The sequence below is a fragment of the Carassius gibelio genome, chromosome B19 (assembly GCF_023724105.1).
Source record: "Carassius gibelio isolate Cgi1373 ecotype wild population from Czech Republic chromosome B19, carGib1.2-hapl.c, whole genome shotgun sequence".
Taxonomy (NCBI): Eukaryota; Metazoa; Chordata; class Actinopteri; order Cypriniformes; family Cyprinidae; genus Carassius; species Carassius gibelio.
Genome location: NC_068414.1, coordinates 3056283 through 3079199, shown reverse-complemented (window position 1 = coordinate 3079199; position 22917 = coordinate 3056283). Strand labels below are relative to the sequence as shown.

General features: G+C 45.8%; 1 protein-coding gene and 26 non-coding genes across 27 annotated transcripts; 24 read left to right on the top strand and 3 right to left on the bottom strand.

Moving 5' to 3' along the window:
• The first annotated feature begins 1856 nt into the window (after positions 1 to 1856).
• LOC127979561 (uncharacterized) lies at positions 1857 to 4015 on the top strand. The gene is made up of 3 exons (XM_052585095.1): positions 1857 to 1887; positions 2359 to 2708; positions 3429 to 4015. The coding sequence occupies exons 1-3, from the start codon at positions 1857 to 1859 to the stop codon at positions 3936 to 3938; spliced, it is 891 nt and encodes a 296-aa protein (XP_052441055.1). The 3' UTR covers positions 3939 to 4015.
• A 2714-nt stretch (positions 4016 to 6729) lies between these two features.
• On the top strand, positions 6730 to 6801 carry trnap-ugg (transfer RNA proline (anticodon UGG)). Its single transcript has one exon. It is a non-coding gene; the product is annotated as a tRNA-Pro (tRNA).
• A 97-nt stretch (positions 6802 to 6898) lies between these two features.
• trnai-aau (transfer RNA isoleucine (anticodon AAU)) lies at positions 6899 to 6972 on the top strand. Its single transcript has one exon. It is a non-coding gene; the product is annotated as a tRNA-Ile (tRNA).
• Positions 6973 to 7078: 106 nt separating this feature from the next.
• Positions 7079 to 7151, top strand: trnaf-gaa (transfer RNA phenylalanine (anticodon GAA)). Its single transcript has one exon. It is a non-coding gene; the product is annotated as a tRNA-Phe (tRNA).
• A 135-nt stretch (positions 7152 to 7286) lies between these two features.
• Positions 7287 to 7358, top strand: trnaq-uug (transfer RNA glutamine (anticodon UUG)). The gene has a single exon. It is a non-coding gene; the product is annotated as a tRNA-Gln (tRNA).
• A 1866-nt stretch (positions 7359 to 9224) lies between these two features.
• Positions 9225 to 9296, top strand: trnap-ugg (transfer RNA proline (anticodon UGG)). The gene has a single exon. It is a non-coding gene; the product is annotated as a tRNA-Pro (tRNA).
• Positions 9297 to 9420: 124 nt separating this feature from the next.
• trnai-aau (transfer RNA isoleucine (anticodon AAU)) lies at positions 9421 to 9494 on the top strand. Its single transcript has one exon. It is a non-coding gene; the product is annotated as a tRNA-Ile (tRNA).
• A 106-nt stretch (positions 9495 to 9600) lies between these two features.
• On the top strand, positions 9601 to 9672 carry trnaf-gaa (transfer RNA phenylalanine (anticodon GAA)). The gene has a single exon. It is a non-coding gene; the product is annotated as a tRNA-Phe (tRNA).
• Positions 9673 to 9807: 135 nt separating this feature from the next.
• Positions 9808 to 9879, top strand: trnaq-uug (transfer RNA glutamine (anticodon UUG)). The gene has a single exon. It is a non-coding gene; the product is annotated as a tRNA-Gln (tRNA).
• A 1866-nt stretch (positions 9880 to 11745) lies between these two features.
• Positions 11746 to 11817, top strand: trnap-ugg (transfer RNA proline (anticodon UGG)). The gene has a single exon. It is a non-coding gene; the product is annotated as a tRNA-Pro (tRNA).
• A 124-nt stretch (positions 11818 to 11941) lies between these two features.
• trnai-aau (transfer RNA isoleucine (anticodon AAU)) lies at positions 11942 to 12015 on the top strand. Its single transcript has one exon. It is a non-coding gene; the product is annotated as a tRNA-Ile (tRNA).
• Positions 12016 to 12121: 106 nt separating this feature from the next.
• trnaf-gaa (transfer RNA phenylalanine (anticodon GAA)) lies at positions 12122 to 12194 on the top strand. The gene has a single exon. It is a non-coding gene; the product is annotated as a tRNA-Phe (tRNA).
• A 135-nt stretch (positions 12195 to 12329) lies between these two features.
• trnaq-uug (transfer RNA glutamine (anticodon UUG)) lies at positions 12330 to 12401 on the top strand. Its single transcript has one exon. It is a non-coding gene; the product is annotated as a tRNA-Gln (tRNA).
• Positions 12402 to 14267: 1866 nt separating this feature from the next.
• trnap-ugg (transfer RNA proline (anticodon UGG)) lies at positions 14268 to 14339 on the top strand. Its single transcript has one exon. It is a non-coding gene; the product is annotated as a tRNA-Pro (tRNA).
• A 97-nt stretch (positions 14340 to 14436) lies between these two features.
• Positions 14437 to 14510, top strand: trnai-aau (transfer RNA isoleucine (anticodon AAU)). Its single transcript has one exon. It is a non-coding gene; the product is annotated as a tRNA-Ile (tRNA).
• A 106-nt stretch (positions 14511 to 14616) lies between these two features.
• trnaf-gaa (transfer RNA phenylalanine (anticodon GAA)) lies at positions 14617 to 14689 on the top strand. Its single transcript has one exon. It is a non-coding gene; the product is annotated as a tRNA-Phe (tRNA).
• Positions 14690 to 14824: 135 nt separating this feature from the next.
• Positions 14825 to 14896, top strand: trnaq-uug (transfer RNA glutamine (anticodon UUG)). The gene has a single exon. It is a non-coding gene; the product is annotated as a tRNA-Gln (tRNA).
• Positions 14897 to 15753: 857 nt separating this feature from the next.
• trnaa-agc (transfer RNA alanine (anticodon AGC)) lies at positions 15754 to 15826 on the bottom strand. Its single transcript has one exon. It is a non-coding gene; the product is annotated as a tRNA-Ala (tRNA).
• Positions 15827 to 16723: 897 nt separating this feature from the next.
• trnal-uag (transfer RNA leucine (anticodon UAG)) lies at positions 16724 to 16795 on the top strand. The gene has a single exon. It is a non-coding gene; the product is annotated as a tRNA-Leu (tRNA).
• An 857-nt stretch (positions 16796 to 17652) lies between these two features.
• On the bottom strand, positions 17653 to 17725 carry trnaa-agc (transfer RNA alanine (anticodon AGC)). The gene has a single exon. It is a non-coding gene; the product is annotated as a tRNA-Ala (tRNA).
• A 936-nt stretch (positions 17726 to 18661) lies between these two features.
• On the top strand, positions 18662 to 18733 carry trnap-ugg (transfer RNA proline (anticodon UGG)). The gene has a single exon. It is a non-coding gene; the product is annotated as a tRNA-Pro (tRNA).
• Positions 18734 to 18857: 124 nt separating this feature from the next.
• Positions 18858 to 18931, top strand: trnai-aau (transfer RNA isoleucine (anticodon AAU)). Its single transcript has one exon. It is a non-coding gene; the product is annotated as a tRNA-Ile (tRNA).
• Positions 18932 to 19037: 106 nt separating this feature from the next.
• On the top strand, positions 19038 to 19110 carry trnaf-gaa (transfer RNA phenylalanine (anticodon GAA)). Its single transcript has one exon. It is a non-coding gene; the product is annotated as a tRNA-Phe (tRNA).
• A 135-nt stretch (positions 19111 to 19245) lies between these two features.
• trnal-uag (transfer RNA leucine (anticodon UAG)) lies at positions 19246 to 19317 on the top strand. The gene has a single exon. It is a non-coding gene; the product is annotated as a tRNA-Leu (tRNA).
• Positions 19318 to 20174: 857 nt separating this feature from the next.
• On the bottom strand, positions 20175 to 20247 carry trnaa-agc (transfer RNA alanine (anticodon AGC)). Its single transcript has one exon. It is a non-coding gene; the product is annotated as a tRNA-Ala (tRNA).
• Positions 20248 to 21183: 936 nt separating this feature from the next.
• trnap-ugg (transfer RNA proline (anticodon UGG)) lies at positions 21184 to 21255 on the top strand. Its single transcript has one exon. It is a non-coding gene; the product is annotated as a tRNA-Pro (tRNA).
• Positions 21256 to 21379: 124 nt separating this feature from the next.
• Positions 21380 to 21453, top strand: trnai-aau (transfer RNA isoleucine (anticodon AAU)). The gene has a single exon. It is a non-coding gene; the product is annotated as a tRNA-Ile (tRNA).
• Positions 21454 to 22917: the final 1464 nt, after the last annotated feature.

The following is a 22917-nucleotide window of genomic DNA, read 5'->3' as shown; positions in this document are numbered from 1 at the left end:
TCCTGGGGGTCCAGCACAGTGGCCCAGCACCAGCCGCTTGGTTGAGGCCATTTGTATGAAGCTGTGTGCTTTACACAAGTCACCGACCAAGAAGGCTGGAGTTTCCACCCCCAGGTGGTCTAAAATCCTTTCGGATTACCACCACATCCGAGAGCTGGTGCTTAACAATCAAAGGCTGATGGATGAAACAATGATACAACTGTTTGAGCTGAACCAGAGGACACTCATTCAGTGGTAAGCAAGGCACATTATTTGGTTCCAGTGAACTGAATACTTCTGTACACACACACACACACACACACACACACACACACACACACATATATATATATATATATATATATATATATATATATATATATATATATATATATATATATATTTTACAAGTAATTTACTTTCAGGTTTCAACGGCAGCAGAAGAATCAGGAATTGAGTGTCCTCGTCCAGGGACTGACTCCATCTGACCCAATAGATGTGGCTGATGTGCAGCTTCCTCTGCCGAGGGAAAAATTGGATGACGTGCCATCAACATCAGGCCCAAAACATCAATTTATCCTTCCGCCAAATCGAGAAGGACAGGCTCCAATTCTGCGACCGGGTCGCCGGCCCGCTGCTGCCAAAAGGGAGTGCCCTATCGCACCCGTCCCCACAGCAGCAGGAGTTGTGCAGCCCATTTCAGCACCTGGGTCACTGTTAGGCACACTAGTTTTTAACCCAGACATGACTGTGTCAATAGTGATTCCATCTGCTGGTGCTTTGACATCCGGTCCAGGCCCAGCTCCGCCTGCTCCAGTGCCTGCTCCAGTGCCTGCTCCAGTGTCTGCTCCAGTGCCTGCTCCAGTGCCTGCTCAAGTGCCTGCTCCAGTGCCTGCTCCAGTGTCTGCTCCAGTGCCTGCTCCAGTGCCTGCTCCAGTGTCTGCTCCAGTGCCTGCTCCAGTGCCTGCTCCAGTGTCTGCTCCAGTGCCTGCTCCAGTGTCTGCTCCAGTGCCTGCTCCAGTGCCTGCTCCAGTGTCTGCTCAAGTGCCTGCTCCAGTGCCTGCTCCAGCCCCTGCTCCAGTGCCTGCTCCAGTGCCTGCTCCAGTGCCTGCTGCTCCTGTGTCCCGTTACACCCAGAGGAACAGGCGCCGGCGGGCCCTGGAGACGGAAAGCGGAGTCCATAAGAGGAAGTATGTGCGAGGGGTTACTTTTAACACATGCAGCAAATGTGGGCAGCCCAAAACTAAAGAGTTTGGTCATAGCCGATATGGGAATGCCACAATTTGCTCACGCTCCTCTAATGGAAAAACTTTAGATGATTGGTTGGCAGAACAGCGGCAGGCAAAATAAATGACAAACTCCGCCTCCATTGTAAATAATGTGTATATTTTGTATATATTATATGGGCCCACTCTTTTCATATATATTTTTTAATATAAGTAGTACATAATATCTTTCCTGTATATATAAATATTGTTTATATTATATGGGCCCACTCTTTTCATATTTTTTTTTATATTGTGTGTATGTATGTGTGTGTGTTCATTTTAATAAAACATTTTGTATATATTACTTGGGCCCACTCTTTCGTATTGTGCTTTTTATATTCTGTGTATGTACAGTATGTGTTTGTACTAATTTTAATAGAACATTTTTTTGATTAGATAAAAAAAATCTGCTACATCATATCAATCAAATCATATCCACACACACAAAACGTATTTGAAGAAACGTTTTTTATTAATTTTATTTAAACACAAACATTTAAATAATACACACACACAAATCTATGTAATATAAAATCAATCAATTGTGTCATAGATAACAAAATAAAAGTCTCGGTTTATTGCATGCTTAAAAATACACGTCGAGGATATATGACGTCACGGCTCATCCGAGAGAGCACGGGTTCGAATCCAGGCCGCGGAGGGTAGAGTTGTCTCACATGTAATTAAAACTCTTCAAAACGAAGAGAAATATACCCCGAGTATTGCAGCAGGGGAAATCTCTCGGCATTTTCACGTGTTCTGCGTCTTTTCAGCTTGCGGGCGGGGCTCAAAGATTGGACCCCTTCCATTGCGCAGCGAGCGCTCTACCATTTGAGCTAATTCCCCTGGCCTTTCAAGAATGATGAGCATAGCTGCGAATGACCGGCTTGATGCAAAGAGGCCGTCCCTCCTCTGGGCTTGCACCTTTGCACTGGCCGCGATTGTGTTGTCGAATTAACAAAGAGATTTAGCTTTTGTGTTAAAGGACCTTCTCGGTCTTGTTACGCCAGTATGCATGTGCGGATTCTTGTATTATGCAGACCACCTTGCATCACTTGGGTCACGCAGACAACTTCTCACCTCTTTTTCTCACACTGACTTAAAGAATAAGGAAGCGGTTCTCTTGGAATCGAGTACCTTTACAGCCAGACTGGCAAAACACTGACTCCAGTGCTCCAGAACCCAGAGGAGGAAGACCGGTTGGTGGAGGAGGTTGATGATCAGGACCTGCTAGATGAGGGGTTTGAGGAAGAGAGCATGGAGGACATCACAGTTCCAGTGCTGTATGAGGATGACCCCTGCCTCAGAAACACCCCCTCATCTTTGCCTCTGCCTCAGTCCCCAGCATCACTGGCTGAGTCGTCCACATCATCTGGAGGAGAGGGACAGCATCTCGCCCCTGCCTCTTCAGTGCTGTCACAGACATCTGACACTGGAAGCAGTGTCTCCGGCGAGGCTCAGGTACGACACTCTAAGGGCTTTATTTCGTTTCAGTCTCGTTTTATTCCACATACACTACAAGCAAGTTTTTTTTTTTTTTTTTTTTTACTTTATTATTATTATTATAAGGTTAAAAATAGCTTCTAGAGATTTTTGTTTAGGTTTCTTTGATGAATAGAAAGTTCAGTGTATATTGTAAGATTATAAATGTCTTTATCATCAATTTAATGCGTCCTTGCTAAATAAAAGTATTAATTTCTATAATTTAATAATAAATATATAATGATTTAAATGTTCTGACTCCACACTTTTGAAGGGTATAGTGTATAATATTAAAAAAGCTTTTTGTTACAGATAAATTCTTATCTTGGATCCTTCTATTCATCAAAGAATCTTGAACAAAATGTACACAACTGTTTTAAATATTGATAATAATATCAATAAAAAAAAGGTTTCTAGAACAACAAATTTCTGAAGATCATGTGACACTGAAGACTGGAGGAATGATGCTGAAAATACAGCTGTGCATCACAGGAATAAATTACACTTTAAACTATATTCAAATAGAAAGCATTTTTATTTTAAATAGTAAAATTATTTCACAATATAATGGCTTTTGCTGTATTTTGAATAAAATAAATGCAGGCTTGTTGAGCAGAATTCTTTAAAAAATGTCAAAAATATTTCTGTTCAAAGGCTTTTGACTGGAAGTGTATATTAACACTAATCTGCATTTACTAGGGAGCAGTCATTGGACCTGATGGCATCGCTGGGTGGGACAAGGTCCAGGATCTGGCTGGTTTCCTGGTGGGTCTTCGTGAGGCTCCTTACCTCACCGACCTGCAGGTTACAGAGGCCATCCAGCTGTGGACCGCTCTCCCTGATGTTGATAAACAGCGGGTCAACTATCAGCCTCGACATCAGCCTCAGCTGACACATGGGCGCTTTAAGGCACCGAAGCGGTCCGGAGTCACACCGGGTGTGGAGAGTGTGAAACGGTGTCTAATTGGACATCCTGGGGGTCCAGCACAGTGGCCCAGCACCAGCCGCTTGGTTGAGGCCATTTGTATGAAGCTGTGTGCTTTACACAAGTCACCGACCAAGAAGGCTGGAGTTTCCACCCCCAGGTGGTCTAAAATCCTTTCGGATTACCACCACATCCGAGAGCTGGTGCTTAACAATCAAAGGCTGATGGATGAAACAATGATACAACTGTTTGAGCTGAACCAGAGGACACTCATTCAGTGGTAAGCAAGGCACATTATTTGGTTCCAGTGAACTGAATACTTCTGTACACACACACACACACACACACACACACACACACACACACATATATATATATATATATATATATATATATATATATATATATATATATATATATATATATATTTTACAAGTAATTTACTTTCAGGTTTCAACGGCAGCAGAAGAATCAGGAATTGAGTGTCCTCGTCCAGGGACTGACTCCATCTGACCCAATAGATGTGGCTGATGTGCAGCTTCCTCTGCCGAGGGAAAAATTGGATGACGTGCCATCAACATCAGGCCCAAAACATCAATTTATCCTTCCGCCAAATCGAGAAGGACAGGCTCCAATTCTGCGACCGGGTCGCCGGCCCGCTGCTGCCAAAAGGGAGTGCCCTATCGCACCCGTCCCCACAGCAGCAGGAGTTGTGCAGCCCATTTCAGCACCTGGGTCACTGTTAGGCACACTAGTTTTTAACCCAGACATGACTGTGTCAATAGTGATTCCATCTGCTGGTGCTTTGACATCCGGTCCAGGCCCAGCTCCGCCTGCTCCAGTGCCTGCTCCAGTGCCTGCTCCAGTGTCTGCTCCAGTGCCTGCTCCAGTGCCTGCTCAAGTGCCTGCTCCAGTGCCTGCTCCAGTGTCTGCTCCAGTGCCTGCTCCAGTGCCTGCTCCAGTGTCTGCTCCAGTGCCTGCTCCAGTGCCTGCTCCAGTGTCTGCTCCAGTGCCTGCTCCAGTGTCTGCTCCAGTGCCTGCTCCAGTGCCTGCTCCAGTGTCTGCTCAAGTGCCTGCTCCAGTGCCTGCTCCAGCCCCTGCTCCAGTGCCTGCTCCAGTGCCTGCTCCAGTGCCTGCTGCTCCTGTGTCCCGTTACACCCAGAGGAACAGGCGCCGGCGGGCCCTGGAGACGGAAAGCGGAGTCCATAAGAGGAAGTATGTGCGAGGGGTTACTTTTAACACATGCAGCAAATGTGGGCAGCCCAAAACTAAAGAGTTTGGTCATAGCCGATATGGGAATGCCACATTTTGCTCACGCTCCTCTAATGGAAAAACTTTAGATGATTGGTTGGCAGAACAGCGGCAGGCAAAATAAATGACAAACTCCGCCTCCATTGTAAATAATGTGTATATTTTGTATATATTATATGGGCCCACTCTTTTCATATATATTTTTTAATATAAGTAGTACATAATATCTTTCCTGTATATATAAATATTGTTTATATTATATGGGCCCACTCTTTTCATATTTTTTTTTATATTGTGTGTATGTATGTGTGTGTGTTCATTTTAATAAAACATTTTGTATATATTACTTGGGCCCACTCTTTCGTATTGTGCTTTTTATATTCTGTGTATGTACAGTATGTGTTTGTACTAATTTTAATAGAACATTTTTTTGATTAGATAAAAAAAATCTGCTACATCATATCAATCAAATCATATCCACACACACAAAACGTATTTGAAGAAACGTTTTTTATTAATTTTATTTAAACACAAACATTTAAATAATACACACACACAAATCTATGTAATATAAAATCAATCAATTGTGTCATAGATAACAAAATAAAAGTCTCGGTTTATTGCATGCTTAAAAATACACGTCGAGGATATATGACGTCACGGCTCATCCGAGAGAGCACGGGTTCGAATCCAGGCCGCGGAGGGTAGAGTTGTCTCACATGTAATTAAAACTCTTCAAAACGAAGAGAAATATACCCCGAGTATTGCAGCAGGGGAAATCTTTCGGCATTTTCACGTGTTCTGCGTCTTTTCAGCTTGCGGGCGGGGCTCAAAGATTGGACCCCTTCCATTGCGCAGCGAGCGCTCTACCATTTGAGCTAATTCCCCTGGCCTTTCAAGAATGATGAGCATAGCTGCGAATGACCGGCTTGATGCAAAGAGGCCGTCCCTCCTCTGGGCTTGCACCTTTGCACTGGCCGCGATTGTGTTGTCGAATTAACAAAGAGATTTAGCTTTTGTGTTAAAGGACCTTCTCGGTCTTGTTACGCCAGTATGCATGTGCGGATTCTTGTATTATGCAGACCACCTTGCATCACTTGGGTCACGCAGACAACTTCTCACCTCTTTTTCTCACACTGACTTAAAGAATAAGGAAGCGGTTCTCCATTCCAGTCCTCGCTCCCCAAAGGTCTGCATATTTTGCATGTCTCTCTTTGTTAGCACACCTGATTTGGATAATCAGCTCATTAGAAGTGAGCTCCTTGCGATTGACATGGTCCCTACACAGTGTTCATTGCTCCCCACTCCCTGAGCAGGGGAAATCCGTCGAAGTTTACTTCACTTTGGAACATTGGTTCACGGATTTGCGCTGCGCAACGTCTTCACACATGGACAAGTGTGACATCATATACCTCTGTATACCTCTGTACACCTCTGTGTTAGTCACTTTGAACTGAACGTACACATACGCTCTGAACTTGAATCACGGAGGGATGTCATGTGATGTCCACTTCTCAGGGCACTTACGTTTGAATGGAACAAATGTCTGAAGATATACGAGAAACATACAAAATCTGAAGAGCAGGGGGCTCGAGGACTGGAATTGAGAACCGCTGGTCTAAGTGACATCTGACAGTTTCAGCTGTCCTCCCTAACATCCCTCTACATGTTAGATACAGCCACATTTTTAGGTCAGTTAAGAGGCCAACTTGCGTTCGTTAGCCTTAAACACTGTCTCGAGGTCTTTGATTGCTTCCACGTTAGTTCATGTTCCTTCTTTTATTGATGCTGCAGTAGCTCTTTTTTCTCAGCCCAGCACAGGAAGGCTCGTTGGTCTAGGGGTATGATTCTCGCTTTGGGTGCGAGAGGTCCCGGGTTCAAATCCCGGACGAGCCCTTGGTTGGGATAAAACGTGAAGCTTTGTTGTCTCATTGCGTTCACTAACATTGAGGCAGTTTTTTATTCAATCGGGTAGAGACAGATGGCTAAGGGAGGCCGGTTAGCTCAGATGGTTAGAGCGTGGTGCTAATAACGCCAAGGTCGCCGGTTCGATCCCCGTACTGGCCAGCTGTTTTTATTGTCTGGGGGCTCATCTCTGCTCTGCTCTTCCCCTGTGACAAAGAGTAGGGTGATCTCACTGAAATCCCTGCTTGCTAAGCAGGAGCTTGTTGTGGCCGAAATAGCTCAGTTGGGAGAGCGTTAGACTGAAGATCTAAAGGTCCCTGGTTCGATCCCGGGTTTCGGCAAAATCTCCCACTCTTTTCCGCTTTTTGAGGCGGGCCAGTGACCAAAAATCACTGGGTTCCAACTTCTCTGTATAACTGCTTCCCCACTGCCACGGAGCTATCTGTTTCCCAGTTGGCCACCAAACAAGCAGTTTCGGTTCCATGGTGTAATGGTCAGCACTCTGGGCTTTGAATCCAGCGATCTGAGTTCGAATCTCGGTGGAACCTGTGTGCTTTCTTGCCGCAGGAAAAGATAAAAACAGCACTAGGTTGGCACTGGTGACAGTCTTTGTGGCCCTGTGAGCAACGGCTGCTCCAGGTAAGGTTTCATGGTGTAATGGTTAGCACTCTGAATCCAGTGATCCGAGTTCAAATCGCGGTGGGACCACTTTTTGCAACCAATTTGCGCAGGACCATGTCTGAAATACTTTTTGGCAGCTTTGAGTCCAAAAAAATTAACTAACGTAGAGACTGTGGCAGCATTGCATCGATGCCCAGTCGGTCTCTTTAGGGCACTGGTTCTCAAACCTGTCCTGGAGGCACCCCTGCCCTGCACAGTTTGATTGTCTGCCTTATTAGACACACCCAAATAAGGTCTTGCGGTCTCTATCAATGAGTTGATGATTTGAAACAGGTGTGATAGATGAGGGAAACATTCAAAATGTGTAGGGCAGGGGTGCCTCCAGGACAGGTTTGAAAACCACTGCTTTAGGGAACTGTGTGTAAAATGGCAATGTTTTGCAACCAATTTGCACAGGACCATGTCTGAAATACTTTTTGGCAGCTGTGAGCCCCAAAAAAAGCTAACGTGGGAGTGTCGCAGCATTGCGTCAGTGCTCAGTCGGTCTCTTTAGGGCAATGGTTTTCAAACCTTTCCTGGAGGCAACCCTGTCCTGAACATTTCGTATGTCTCCCTTATTAGACACACCCAAATCAGGTCTTGCAGTCTCTATTAATGAGCTGATGATTTGAAACTGGTGTGTTAGATGAGGGGAAATGCAAAATGTGCAGGGCAGGGATGCCTCCAGGACAGGATTGAAAACCACTGATTTAGGGATGTGTGAGTAAAAGGGCAGGAGCCAACTTGGAGAATGCGGGCATCGATCCCGCTACCTCTCGCATGCTAAGTGAGCGCTCTACCATTTGAGTTAATTCCCCTGGCCTTTCAAGAATGACGAGCATAGCTGCGAATGACCGGCTTGATGCAAAGAGGCCGTCCCTCCTCTGGGCTTGCACCTTTGCACTGGCCGCGATTGTGTTGTCGAATTAACAAAGAGATTTAGCTTTTGTGTTAAAGGACCTTCTCGGTCTTGTTACGCCAGTATGCATGTGCGGATTCTTGTATTATGCAGACCACCTTGCATCACTTGGGTCACGCAGACAACTTCTCACCTCTTTTTCTCACACTGACTTAAAGAATAAGGAAGCGGTTCTCCATTCCAGTCCTCGCTCCCCAAAGGTCTGCATATTTTGCATGTCTCTCTTTGTTAGCACACCTGATTTGGATAATCAGCTCATTAGAAGTGAGCTCCTTGCGATTTACATGGTCCCTACACAGTGTTCATTGCTCCCCACTCCCTGAGCAGGGGAAATCCGTCGAAGTTTACTTCACTTTGGAACATTGGTTCACGGATTTGCGCTGCGCAACGTCTTCACACATGGACAAGTGTGACATCATATACCTCTGTATACCTCTGTACACCTCTGTGTTAGTCACTTTGAACTGAACGTACACATACGCTCTGAACTTGAATCACGGAGGGATGTCATGTGATGTCCACTTCTCAGGGCACTTACGTTTGAATGGAACAAATGTCTGAAGATATACGAGAAACATACAAAATCTGAAGAGCAGGGGGCTCGAGGACTGGAATTGAGAACCGCTGGTCTAAGTGACATCTGACAGTTTCAGCTGTCCTCCCTAACATCCCTCTACATGTTAGATACAGCCACATTTTTAGGTCAGTTAAGAGGCCAACTTGCGTTCGTTAGCCTTTAACACTGTCTCGAGGTCTTTGATTGCTTCCACGTTAGTTCATGTTCCTTCTTTTATTGATGCTGCAGTAGCTCTTTTTTCTCAGCTCAGCACAGGAAGGCTCGTTGGTCTAGGGGTATGATTCTCGCTTTGGGTGCGAGAGGTCCCGGGTTCAAATCCCGGACGAGCCCTTGGTCGGGATAAAACGTGAAGCTTTGTTGTCTCATTGCGTTCACTAACATTGAGGCAGTTTTTTATTCAATCGGGTAGAGACAGATGGCTAAGGGAGGCCGGTTAGCTCAGATGGCTAAGGGAGGCCGGTTAGCTCAGATGGTTAGAGCGTGGTGCTAATAACGCCAAGGTCGCGGGTTCGATCCCCATACTGGCCAGCTGTTTTTATTGTCTGGGGGCTCATCTCTGCTCTGCTCTTCTCCTGTGACAAAGAGTAGGGTGATCTCACTGAAATCCCTGCTTGCTAAGCAGGAGCTTGTTGTGGCCGAAATAGCTCAGTTGGGAGAGCGTTAGACTGAAGATCTAAAGGTCCCTGGTTCGATCCCGGTTTCGGCAAAATCTCCCACTCTTTTCCGTTTTTTGAGGCGGGCCAGTGACCAAAAATCACTGGGTTCCAACTTCTCTGTATAACTGCTTCCCCACTGCCACGGAGCTATCTGTTTCCCAGTTGGCCACCAAACAAGCAGTTTCGGTTCCATGGTGTAATGGTCAGCACTCTGGGCTTTGAATCCAGCGATCTGAGTTCGAATCTCGGTGGAACCTGTGTGCTTTCTTGCCGCAGGAAAAGATAAAAACAGCACTAGGTTGGCACTGGTGACAGTCTTTGTGGCCCTGTGAGCAACGGCTGCTCCAGGTAAGGTTTCATGGTGTATTGGTTAGCACTCTGAATCCAGTGATCCGAGTTCAAATCGCGGTGGGACCACTTTTTGCAACCAATTTGCGCAGGACCATGTCTGAAATACTTTTTGGCAGCTTTGAGTCCAAAAAAATTAACTAACGTAGAGACTGTGGCAGCATTGCATCGATGCCCAGTCGGTCTCTTTAGGGCACTGGTTCTCAAACCTGTCCTGGAGGCACCCCTGCCCTGCACAGTTTGATTGTCTGCCTTATTAGACACACCCAAATAAGGTATTGCGGTCTCTATCAATGAGTTGATGATTTGAAACAGGTGTGATAGATGAGGGAAACATTCAAAATGTGTAGGGCAGGGGTGCCTCCAGGACAGGTTTGAAAACCACTGCTTTAGGGAACTGTGTGTAAAATGGCAATGTTTTGCAACCAATTTGCACAGGACCATGTCTGAAATACTTTTTGGCAGCTGTGAGCCCCAAAAAAAGCTAACGTGGGAGTGTCGCAGCATTGCGTCAGTGCTCAGTCGGTCTCTTTAGGGCAATGGTTTTCAAACCTTTCCTGGAGGCAACCCTGTCCTGAACATTTCGTATGTCTCCCTTATTAGACACACCCAAATCAGGTCTTGCAGTCTCTATTAATGAGCTGATGATTTGAAACTGGTGTGTTAGATGAGGGGAAATGCAAAATGTGCAGGGCAGGGATGCCTCCAGGACAGGATTGAAAACCACTGATTTAGGGATGTGTGAGTAAAAGGGCAGGAGCCAACTTGGAGAATGCGGGCATCGATCCCGCTACCTCTCGCATGCTAAGCGAGCGCTCTACCATTTGAGTTAATTCCCCTGGCCTTTCAAGAATGACGAGCATAGCTGCGAATGACCGGCTTGATGCAAAGAGGCCGTCCCTCCTCTGGGCTTGCACCTTTGCACTGGCCGCGATTGTGTTGTCGAATTAACAAAGAGATTTAGCTTTTGTGTTAAAGGACCTTCTCGGTCTTGTTACGCCAGTATGCATGTGCGGATTCTTGTATTATGCAGACCACCTTGCATCACTTGGGTCACGCAGACAACTTCTCACCTCTTTTTCTCACACTGACTTAAAGAATAAGGAAGCGGTTCTCCATTCCAGTCCTCGCTCCCCAAAGGTCTGCATATTTTGCATGTCTCTCTTTGTTAGCACACCTGATTTGGATAATCAGCTCATTAGAAGTGAGCTCCTTGCGATTGACATGGTCCCTACACAGTGTTCATTGCTCCCCACTCCCTGAGCAGGGGAAATCCGTCGAAGTTTACTTCACTTTGGAACATTGGTTCACGGATTTGCGCTGCGCAACGTCTTCACACATGGACAAGTGTGACATCATATACCTCTGTATACCTCTGTACACCTCTGTGTTAGTCACTTTGAACTGAACGTACACATACGCTCTGAACTTGAATCACGGAGGGATGTCATGTGATGTCCACTTCTCAGGGCACTTACGTTTGAATGGAACAAATGTCTGAAGATATACGAGAAACATACAAAATCTGAAGAGCAGGGGGCTCGAGGACTGGAATTGAGAACCGCTGGTCTAAGTGACATCTGACAGTTTCAGCTGTCCTCCCTAACATCCCTCTACATGTTAGATACAGCCACATTTTTAGGTCAGTTAAGAGGCCAACTTGCGTTCGTTAGCCTTTAACACTGTCTCGAGGTCTTTGATTGCTTCCACATTAGTTCATGTTCCTTCTTTTATTGATGCTGCAGTAGCTCTTTTTTCTCAGCCCAGCACAGGAAGGCTCGTTGGTCTAGGGGTATGATTCTCGCTTTGGGTGCGAGAGGTCCCGGGTTCAAATCCCGGACGAGCCCTTGGTCGGGATAAAACGTGAAGCTTTGTTGTCTCATTGCGTTCACTAACATTGAGGCAGTTTTTTATTCAATCGGGTAGAGACAGATGGCTAAGGGAGGCCGGTTAGCTCAGATGGCTAAGGGAGGCCGGTTAGCTCAGATGGTTAGAGCGTGGTGCTAATAACGCCAAGGTCGCGGGTTCGATCCCCATACTGGCCAGCTGTTTTTATTGTCTGGGGGCTCATCTCTGCTCTGCTCTTCTCCTGTGACAAAGAGTAGGGTGATCTCACTGAAATCCCTGCTTGCTAAGCAAGAGCTTGTTGTGGCCGAAATAGCTCAGTTGGGAGAGCGTTAGACTGAAGATCTAAAGGTCCCTGGTTCGATCCCGGGTTTCGGCAAAATCTCCCACTCTTTTCCGTTTTTTGAGGCGGGCCAGTGACCAAAAATCACTGGGTTCCAACTTCTCTGTATAACTGCTTCCCCACTGCCACGGAGCTATCTGTTTCCCAGTTGGCCACCAAACAAGCAGTTTCGGTTCCATGGTGTAATGGTCAGCACTCTGGGCTTTGAATCCAGCGATCTGAGTTCGAATCTCGGTGGAACCTGTGTGCTTTCTTGCCGCAGGAAAAGATAAAAACAGCACTAGGTTGGCACTGGTGACAGTCTTTGTGGCCCTGTGAGCAACGGCTGCTCCAGGTAAGGTTTCATGGTGTATTGGTTAGCACTCTGAATCCAGTGATCCGAGTTCAAATCGCGGTGGGACCACTTTTTGCAACCAATTTGCGCAGGACCATGTCTGAAATACTTTTTGGCAGCTTTGAGTCCAAAAAAATTAACTAACGTAGAGACTGTGGCAGCATTGCATCGATGCCCAGTCGGTCTCTTTAGGGCACTGGTTCTCAAACCTGTCCTGGAGGCACCCCTGCCCTGCACAGTTTGATTGTCTGCCTTATTAGACACACCCAAATAAGGTATTGCGGTCTCTATCAATGAGTTGATGATTTGAAACAGGTGTGATAGATGAGGGAAACATTCAAAATGTGTAGGGCAGGGGTGCCTCCAGGACAGGTTTGAAAACCACTGCTTTAGGGAACTGTGTGTAAAATGGCAATGTTTTGCAACCAATTTGCACAGGACCATGTCTGAAATACTTTTTGGCAGCTGTGAGCCCCAAAAAAAGCTAACGTGGGAGTGTCGCAGCATTGCGTCAGTGCTCAGTCGGTCTCTTTAGGGCAATGGTTTTCAAACCTTTCCTGGAGGCAACCCTGTCCTGAACATTTCGTATGTCTCCCTTATTAGACACACCCAAATCAGGTCTTGCAGTCTCTATTAATGAGCTGATGATTTGAAACTGGTGTGTTAGATGAGGGGAAATGCAAAATGTGCAGGGCAGGGATGCCTCCAGGACAGGACTGAAAACCACTGATTTAGGGATGTGTGAGTAAAAGGGCAGGAGCCAAATTGGAGAATGCGGGCATCGATCCCGCTACCTCTCACATGCTAAGCGAGCGCTCTACCATTTGAGCTAATTCCCCTGGCCTTTCAAGAATGACGAGCATAGCTGCGAATGACCGGCTTGATGCAAAGAGGCCGTCCCTCCTCTGGGCTTGCACCTTTGCACTGGCCGCGATTGTGTTGTCGAATTAACAAAGAGATTTAGCTTTTGTGTTAAAGGACCTTCTCGGTCTTGTTACACCAGTATGCATGTGCGGATTCTTGTATTATGCAGACCACCTTGCATCACTTGGGTCACGCAGACAACTTCTCACCTCTTTTTCTCACACTGACTTAAAGAATAAGGAAGCGGTTCTCCATTCCAGTCCTCGCTCCCCAAAGGTCTGCATATTTTGCATGTCTCTCTTTGTTAGCACACCTGATTTGGATAATCAGCTCATTAGAAGTGAGCTCCTTGCGATTGACATGGTCCCTACACAGTGTTCATTGCTCCCCACTCCCTGAGCAGGGGAAATCCGTCGAAGTTTACTTCACTTTGGAACATTGGTTCACGGATTTGCGCTGCGCAACGTCTTCACACATGGACAAGTGTAACATCATATACCTCTGTATACCTCTGTACACCTCTGTGTTAGTCACTTTGAACTGAACGTACACATACGCTCTGAACTTGAATCACGGAGGGATGTCATGTGATGTCCACTTCTCAGGGCACTTACGTTTGAATGGAACAAATGTCTGAAGATATACGAGAAACATACAAAATCTGAAGAGCAGGGGGCTCGAGGACTGGAATTGAGAACCGCTGGTCTAAGTGACATCTGACAGTTTCAGCTGTCCTCCCTAACATCCCTCTACATGTTAGATACAGCCACATTTTTAGGTCAGTTAAGAGGCCAACTTGCGTTCGTTAGCCTTTAACACTGTCTCGAGGTCTTTGATTGCTTCCACGTTAGTTCATGTTCCTTCTTTTATTGATGCTGCAGTAGCTCTTTTTTCTCAGCCCAGCACAGGAAGGCTCGTTGGTCTAGGGATATGATTCTCGCTTTGGGTGCGAGAGGTCCCGGGTTCAAATCCCGGACGAGCCCTTGGTCGGGATAAAACGTGAAGCTTTGTTGTCTCATTGCGTTCACTAACATTGAGGCAGTTTTTTATTCAATCGGGTAGAGACAGATGGCTAAGGGAGGCCGGTTAGCTCAGATGGTTAGAGCGTGGTGCTAATAACGCCAAGGTCGCGGGTTCGATCCCCGTACTGGCCAGCTGTTTTTATTGTCTGGGGGCTCATCTCTGCTCTGCTCTTCTCCTGTGACAAAGAGTAGGGTGATCTCACTGAAATCCCTGCTTGCTAAGCAGGAGCTTGTTGTGGCCGAAATAGCTCAGTTGGGAAAGCGTTAGACTGAAGATCTAAAGGTCCCTGGTTCGATCCCGGGTTTCGGCAAAATCTCCCACTCTTTTCCGTTTTTTGAGGCGGGCCAGTGACCAAAAATCACTGGGTTCCAACTTCTCTGTATAACTGCTTCCCCACTGCCACGGAGCTATCTGTTTCCCAGTTGGCCACCAAACAAGCAGTTTCGGTTCCATGGTGTAATGGTCAGCACTCTGGGCTTTGAATCCAGCGATCTGAGTTCGAATCTCGGTGGAACCTGTGTGCTTTCTTGCCGCAGGAAAAGATAAAAACAGCACTAGGTTGGCACTGGTGACAGTCTTTGTGGCCCTGTGAGTAACGGCTGCTCCAGGTAAGGTTTCATGGTGTATTGGTTAGCACTCTGAATCCAGTGATCCGAGTTCAAATCGCGGTGGGACCACTTTTTGCAACCAATTTGCGCAGGACCATGTCTGAAATACTTTTTGGCAGCTTTGAGTCCAAAAAAATTAACTAACGTAGAGACTGTGGCAGCATTGCATCGATGCCCAGTCGGTCTCTTTAGGGCACTGGTTCTCAAACCTGTCCTGGAGGCACCCCTGCCCTGCACAGTTTGATTGTCTGCCTTATTAGACACACCCAAATAAGGTATTGCGGTCTCTATCAATGAGTTGATGATTTGAAACAGGTGTGATAGATGAGGGAAACATTCAAAATGTGTAGGGCAGGGGTGCCTCCAGGACAGGTTTGAAAACCACTGCTTTAGGGAACTGTGTGTAAAATGGCAATGTTTTGCAACCAATTTGCACAGGACCATGTCTGAAATACTTTTTGGCAGCTGTGAGCCCCAAAAAAAGCTAACGTGGGAGTGTCGCAGCATTGCGTCAGTGCTCAGTCGGTCTCTTTAGGGCAATGGTTTTCAAACCTTTCCTGGAGGCAACCCTGTCCTGAACATTTCGTATGTCTCCCTTATTAGACACACCCAAATCAGGTCTTGCAGTCTCTATTAATGAGCTGATGATTTGAAACTGGTGTGTTAGATGAGGGGAAATGCAAAATATGCAGGGCAGGGATGCCTCCAGGACAGGACTGAAAACCACTGATTTAGGGATGTGTGAGTAAAAGGGCAGGAGACAAATTGGAGAATGCGGGCATCGATCCCGCTACCTCTCGCATGCTAAGCGAGCGCTCTACCATTTGAGCTAATTCCCCTGGCCTTTCAAGAATGACGAGCATAGCTGCGAATGACCGGCTTGATGCAAAGAGGCCGTCCCTCCTCTGGGCTTGCACCTTTGCACTGGCCGCGATTGTGTTGTCGAATTAACAAAGAGATTTAGCTTTTGTGTTAAAGGACCTTCTCGGTCTTGTTACGCCAGTATGCATGTGCGGATTCTTGTATTATGCAGACCACCTTGCATCACTTGGGTCACGCAGACAACTTCTCACCTCTTTTTCTCACACTGACTTAAAGAATAAGGAAGCGGTTCTCCATTCCAGTCCTCGCTCCCCAAAGGTCTGCATATTTTGCATGTCTCTCTTTGTTAGCACACCTGATTTGGATAATCAGCTCATTAGAAGTGAGCTCCTTGCGATTGACATGGTCCCTACACAGTGTTCATTGCTCCCCACTCCCTGAGCAGGGGAAATCCGTCGAAGTTTACTTCACTTTGGAACATTGGTTCACGGATTTGCGCTGCGCAACGTCTTCACACATGGACAAGTGTGACATCATATACCTCTGTATACCTCTGTACACCTCTGTGTTAGTCACTTTGAACTGAACGTACACATACGCTCTGAACTTGAATCACGGAGGGATGTCATGTGATGTCCACTTCTCAGGGCACTTACGTTTGAATGGAACAAATGTCTGAAGCTATACGAGAAACATACAAAATCTGAAGAGCAGGGGGCTCGAGGACTGGAATTGAGAACCGCTGGTCTAAGTGACATCTGACAGTTTCAGCTGTCCTCCCTAACATCCCTCTACATGTTAGATACAGCCACATTTTTAGGTCAGTTAAGAGGGGTTCCAACTTCTCTGTATAACTGCTTCCCCACTGCCACGGAGCTATCTGTTTCCCAGTTGGCCACCATACAAGCAGTTTCGGTTCCATGGTGTAATGGTCAGCACTCTGGGCTTAGAATCCAGCGATCTGAGTTCAAATCTCGGTGGAACCTGTGTGCTTTCTTGCCGCAGGAAAAGATAAAAACAGCACTAGGTTGGCACTGGTGACAGTCTTTGTGGCCCTGTGAGCAACGGCTGCTCCAGGTAAGGTTTCATGGTGTAATGGTTAGGACTCTGAATCCAGTGATCCGAGTTCAAATCGCGGTGGGACCACTTTTTGCAACCAATTTGCGCAGGACCATGTCTGAAATACTTTTTGGCAGCTTTGAGTCCAAAAAAATTAACTAACGTAGAGACTGTGGCAGCATTGCATCGATGCCCAGTCGGTCTCTTTAGGGCACTGGTTCTCAAACCTGTCCTGGAGGCACCCCTGCCCTGCACAGTTTGATTGTCTGCCTTATTAGACACACCCAAATAAGGTATTGCGGTCTCTATCAATGAGTTGATGATTTGAAACAGGTGTGATAGATGAGGGAAACATTCAAAATGTGTAGGGCAGGGGTGCCTCCAGGACAGGTTTGAAAACCACTGCTTTAGGGAACTGTGTGTAAAATGGCAATGTTTTGCAACCAATTTGCACAGGACCATGTCTGAAATACTTTTTGGCAGCTGTGAGCCCCAAAAAAAGCTAACGTGGGAGTGTCGCAGCATTGCGTCAGTGCTCAGTCGGTCTCTTTAGGGCAATGGTTTTCAAACCTTTCCTGGAGGCAACCCTGTCCTGAACATTCCGTATGTCTCCCTTATTAGACACACCCAAATCAGGTCTTGCAGTCTCTATTAATGAGCTGATGATTTGAAACTGGTGTGTTAGATGAGGGGAAATGCAAAATGTGCAGGGCAGGGATGCCTCCAGGACAGGATTGAAAACCACTGATTTAGGGATGTGTGAGTAAAAGGGCAGGAGCCAACTTGGAGAATGCGGGCATCGATCCCGCTACCTCTCGCATGCTAAGCGAGCGCTCTACCATTTGAGCTAATTCCCCTGTCTCTTCAAGAATGACGAGCATAGCTGCGAATGACCGGCTTGATGCAAAGAGGCCGTCCCTCCTCTGGGCTTGCACCTTTGCACTGGCCGCGATTGTGTTGTCGAATTAACAAAGAGATTTAGCTTTTGTGTTAAAGGACCTTCTCGGTCTTGTTACGCCAGTATGCATGTGCGGATTCTTGTATTATGCAGACCACCTTGCATCACTTGGGTCACGCAGACAACTTCTCACCTCTTTTTCTCACACTGACTTAAAGAATAAGGAAGCGGTTCTCCATTCCAGTCCTCGCTCCCCAAAGGTCTGCATATTTTGCATGTCTCTCTTTGTTAGCACACCTGATTTGGATAATCAGCTCATTAGAAGTGAGCTCCTTGCGATTGACATGGTCCCTACACAGTGTTCATTGCTCCCCACTCCCTGAGCAGGGGAAATCCGTCGAAGTTTACTTCACTTTGGAACATTGGTTCACGGATTTGCGCTGCGCAACGTCTTCACACATGGACAAGTGTGACATCATATACCTCTGTATACCTCTGTACACCTCTGTGTTAGTCACTTTGAACTGAACGTACACATACGCTCTGAACTTGAATCACGGAGGGATGTCATGTGATGTCCACTTCTCAGGGCACTTACGTTTGAATGGAACAAATGTCTGAAGATATACGAGAAACATACAAAATCTGAAGAGCAGGGGGCTCGAGGACTGGAATTGAGAACCGCTGGTCTAAGTGACATCTGACAGTTTCAGCTGTCCTCCCTAACATCCCTCTACATGTTAGATACAGCCACATTTTTAGGTCAGTTAAGAGGCCAACTTGCGTTCGTTAGCCTTTAACACTGTCTCGAGGTCTTTGATTGCTTCCACGTTAGTTCATGTTCCTTCTTTTATTGATGCTGCAGTAGCTCTTTTTTCTCAGCCCAGCACAGGAAGGCTCGTTGGTCTAGGGGTATGATTCTCGCTTTGGGTGCGAGAGGTCCCGGATTCAAATCCCGGACGAGCCCTTGGTCGGGATAAAACGTGAAGCTTTGTTGTCTCATTGCGTTCACTAACATTGAGGCAGTTTTTTATTCAATCGGGTAGAGACAGATGGCTAAGGGAGGCCGGTTAGCTCAGATGGCTAAGGGAGCCCGGTTAGCTCAGATGGTTAGAGCGTGGTGCTAATAACGCCAAGGTCGCGGGTTCGATCCCCGTACTGGCCAGCTGTTTTTATTGTCTGGGGGCTCATCTCTGCTCTGCTCTTCTCCTGTGACAAAGAGTAGGGTGATCTCACTGAAATCCCTGCTTGCTAAGCAGGAGCTTGTTGTGGCCGAAATAGCTCAGTTGGGAGAGCATTAGACTGAAGATCTAAAGGTCCCTGGTTCGATCCCGGGTTTCGGCAAAATCTCCCACTCTTTTCCGTTTTTTGAGGCGGGCCAGTGACCAAAAATCACTGGGTTCCAACTTCTCTGTATATCTGCTTCCCCACTGCCACGGAGCTATCTGTTTCCCAGTTGGCCACCATACAAGCAGTTTCGGTTCCATGGTGTAATGGTCAGCACTCTGGGCTTAGAATCCAGCGATCTGAGTTCAAATCTCGGTGGAACCTGTGTGCTTTCTTGCCGCAGGAAAAGATAAAAACAGCACTAGGTTGGCACTGGTGACAGTCTTTGTGGCCCTGTGAGCAACGGCTGCTCCAGGTAAGGTTTCATGGTGTAATGGTTAGCACTCTGAATCCAGTGATCCGAGTTCAAATCGCGGTGGGACCACTTTTTGCAACCAATTTGCGCAGGACCATGTCTGAAATACTTTTTGGCAGCTTTGAGTCCAAAAAAATTAACTAACGTAGAGACTGTGGCAGCATTGCATCGATGCCCAGTCGGTCTCTTTAGGGCACTGGTTCTCAAACCTGTCCTGGAGGCACCCCTGCCCTGCACAGTTTGATTGTCTGCCTTATTAGACACACCCAAATAAGGTATTGCGGTCTCTATCAATGAGTTGATGATTTGAAACAGGTGTGATAGATGAGGGAAACATTCAAAATGTGTAGGGCAGGGGTGCCTCCAGGACAGGTTTGAAAACCACTGCTTTAGGGAACTGTGTGTAAAATGGCAATGTTTTGCAACCAATTTGCACAGGACCATGTCTGAAATACTTTTTGGCAGCTGTGAGCCCCAAAAAAAGCTAACGTGGGAGTGTCGCAGCATTGCGTCAGTGCTCAGTCGGTCTCTTTAGGGCAATGGTTTTCAAACCTTTCCTGGAGGCAACCCTGTCCTGAACATTCCGTATGTCTCCCTTATTAGACACACCCAAATCAGGTCTTGCAGTCTCTATTAATAAGCTGATGATTTGAAACTGGTGTGTTAGATGAGGGGAAATGCAAAATGTGCAGGGCAGGGATGCCTCCAGGACAGGATTGAAAACCACTGATTTAGGGATGTGTGAGTAAAAGGGCAGGAGCCAACTTGGAGAATGCGGGCATCGATCCCGCTACCTCTCGCATGCTAAGCGAGCGCTCTACCATTTGAGCTAATTCCCCTGTCCTTTCAAGAATGACGAGCATAGCTGCGAATGACCGGCTTGATGCAAAGAGGCCGTCCCTCCTCTGGGCTTGCACCTTTGCACTGGCCGCGATTGTGTTGTCGAATTAACAAAGAGATTTAGCTTTTGTGTTAAAGGACCTTCTCGGTCTTGTTACGCCAGTATGCATGTGCGGATTCTTGTATTATGCAGACCACCTTGCATCACTTGGGTCACGCAGACAACTTCTCACCTCTTTTTCTCACACTGACTTAAAGAATAAGGAAGCGGTTCTCCATTCCAGTCCTCGCTCCCCAAAGGTCTGCATATTTTGCATGTCTCTCTTTGTTAGCACACCTGATTTGGATAATCAGCTCATTAGAAGTGAGCTCCTTGCGATTGACATGGTCCCTACACAGTGTTCATTGCTCCCCACTCCCTGAGCAGGGGAAATCCGTCGAAGTTTACTTCACTTTGGAACATTGGTTCACGGATTTGCGCTGCGCAACGTCTTCACACATGGACAAGTGTGACATCATATACCTCTGTATACCTCTGTACACCTCTGTGTTAGTCACTTTGAACTGAACGTACACATACGCTCTGAACTTGAATCACGGAGGGATGTCATGTGATGTCCACTTCTCAGGGCACTTACGTTTGAATGGAACAAATGTCTGAAGATATACGAGAAACATACAAAATCTGAAGAGCAGGGGGCTCGAGGACTGGAATTGAGAACCGCTGGTCTAAGTGACATCTGACAGTTTCAGCTGTCCTCCCTAACATCCCTCTACATGTTAGATACAGCCACATTTTTAGGTCAGTTAAGAGGCCAACTTGCGTTCGTTAGCCTTTAACACTGTCTCGAGGTCTTTGATTGCTTCCACGTTAGTTCATGTTCCTTCTTTTATTGATGCTGCAGTAGCTCTTTTTTCTCAGCTCAGCACAGGAAGGCTCGTTGGTCTAGGGGTATGATTCTCACTTTGGGTGCGAGAGGTCCCGGGTTCAAATCCCGGACGAGCCCTTGGTCGGGATAAAACGTGAAGCTTTGTTGTCTCATTGCGTTCACTAACATTGAGGCAGTTTTTTATTCAATCGGGTAGAGACAGATGGCTAAGGGAGGCCGGTTAGCTCAGATGGCTAAGGGAGCCCGGTTAGCTCAGATGGTTAGAGCGTGGTGCTAATAACGCCAAGGTCGCGGGTTCGATCCCCGTACTGGCCAGCTGTTTTTATTGTCTGGGGGCTCATCTCTGCTCTGCTCTTCTCCTGTGACAAAGAGTAGGGTGATCTCACTGAAATCCCTGCTTGCTAAGCAGGAGCTTGTTGTGGCCGAAATGGCGGTACCTGACAACCACAAGTCTGTAAAATTAATCCAATAGTATGCCGACTTCTATCTTTTAAAAACCAATCACGTTATGACCTCTATCTTTTGAAAACCAATCACGTTACGACCTCTATCTTTTGAAAACCAATCACGTTACGACTTCTATCTTTTAAAAACCAATCACCTTACGACTTCTATCTTTTATAAATCAATCACGTTGCGATCTCTATTTTTCCGCGTCCAATGAAATGGCAAGGTCTATTTCTCATACACCAATCACGCACGTCCTCGCCAATTGCATGTAATCTCCGCTCAGGTAACGTTAAATTATTTACATTCCGCTCATGTATGTTATTTATATCTTGATATGAATGAAATGGTTTAGGATTTTTGTTCTTTAGGAATAGCAAGATTGGCCATGTAAATTAGCCTATGATTACCGCTTGATACTACGTAACGTCAACTGTCACTGATGTGTAAATACTATTACGACCGGAGCTAACGTAACTGTAAATATGTCGAATTTAACCGATTAACAAGTTTTCTCAATGAAAAAAAAAATGCTTTTTATTTAATTGTAATAAGGTTCCACAGCTTTTTCCAAATGCGGCATTTGAACACACAAAATAAATTTGGAAAATGTTAATGTTTTGTTTAACTTTTACACGTATGTTATATGTTTGTACATATGTTATGACCAGTCAAAAGAAGTGAATGGATAAGTTTATACATTCAGGTTCATGCCCTTATCACATGGACACAGTTGAAAGACCACAATATGTTTAATCTGAGTATTTGTTTTAGTCAAATTAATCCATAATGCTATATATTTATTTATTTATTTATACTCATAAACGTGTTGTATGAGCCTAGGTCATTGAGACATACAGCCATAATAGAAAGATCTATCACAACTTGTTAAGACTCTATGTAATTGTTCTTATACTTTTATTCTTGTTATAATCTTATTATATGTATTTTTTTATATTTGTACAAACATACACACATACATACAAACATATATATATATATATATATATATATATATATATATATATATATATATATATATATATATATATATATATATATAAATGTTATATAATTGTTTTGACATTATATATATGACTGAATTGTGCAATTGAAATGTTTCCTCTTGGCATGAATATAGCCCCTGCTGCTGACATGGCATTAAATAATAAATAAATAAATCACAACATGTTATATGTAAGATAATATGTGTATTATAATGAACTTATAATCTGCTATAATATGGCGGTCGTTCTGGACCAGGAACACAACTAGCTATCATGAAATGAACACAACAGGAGGGTAAATGCTACAGGCTACAATGGCAGTTAG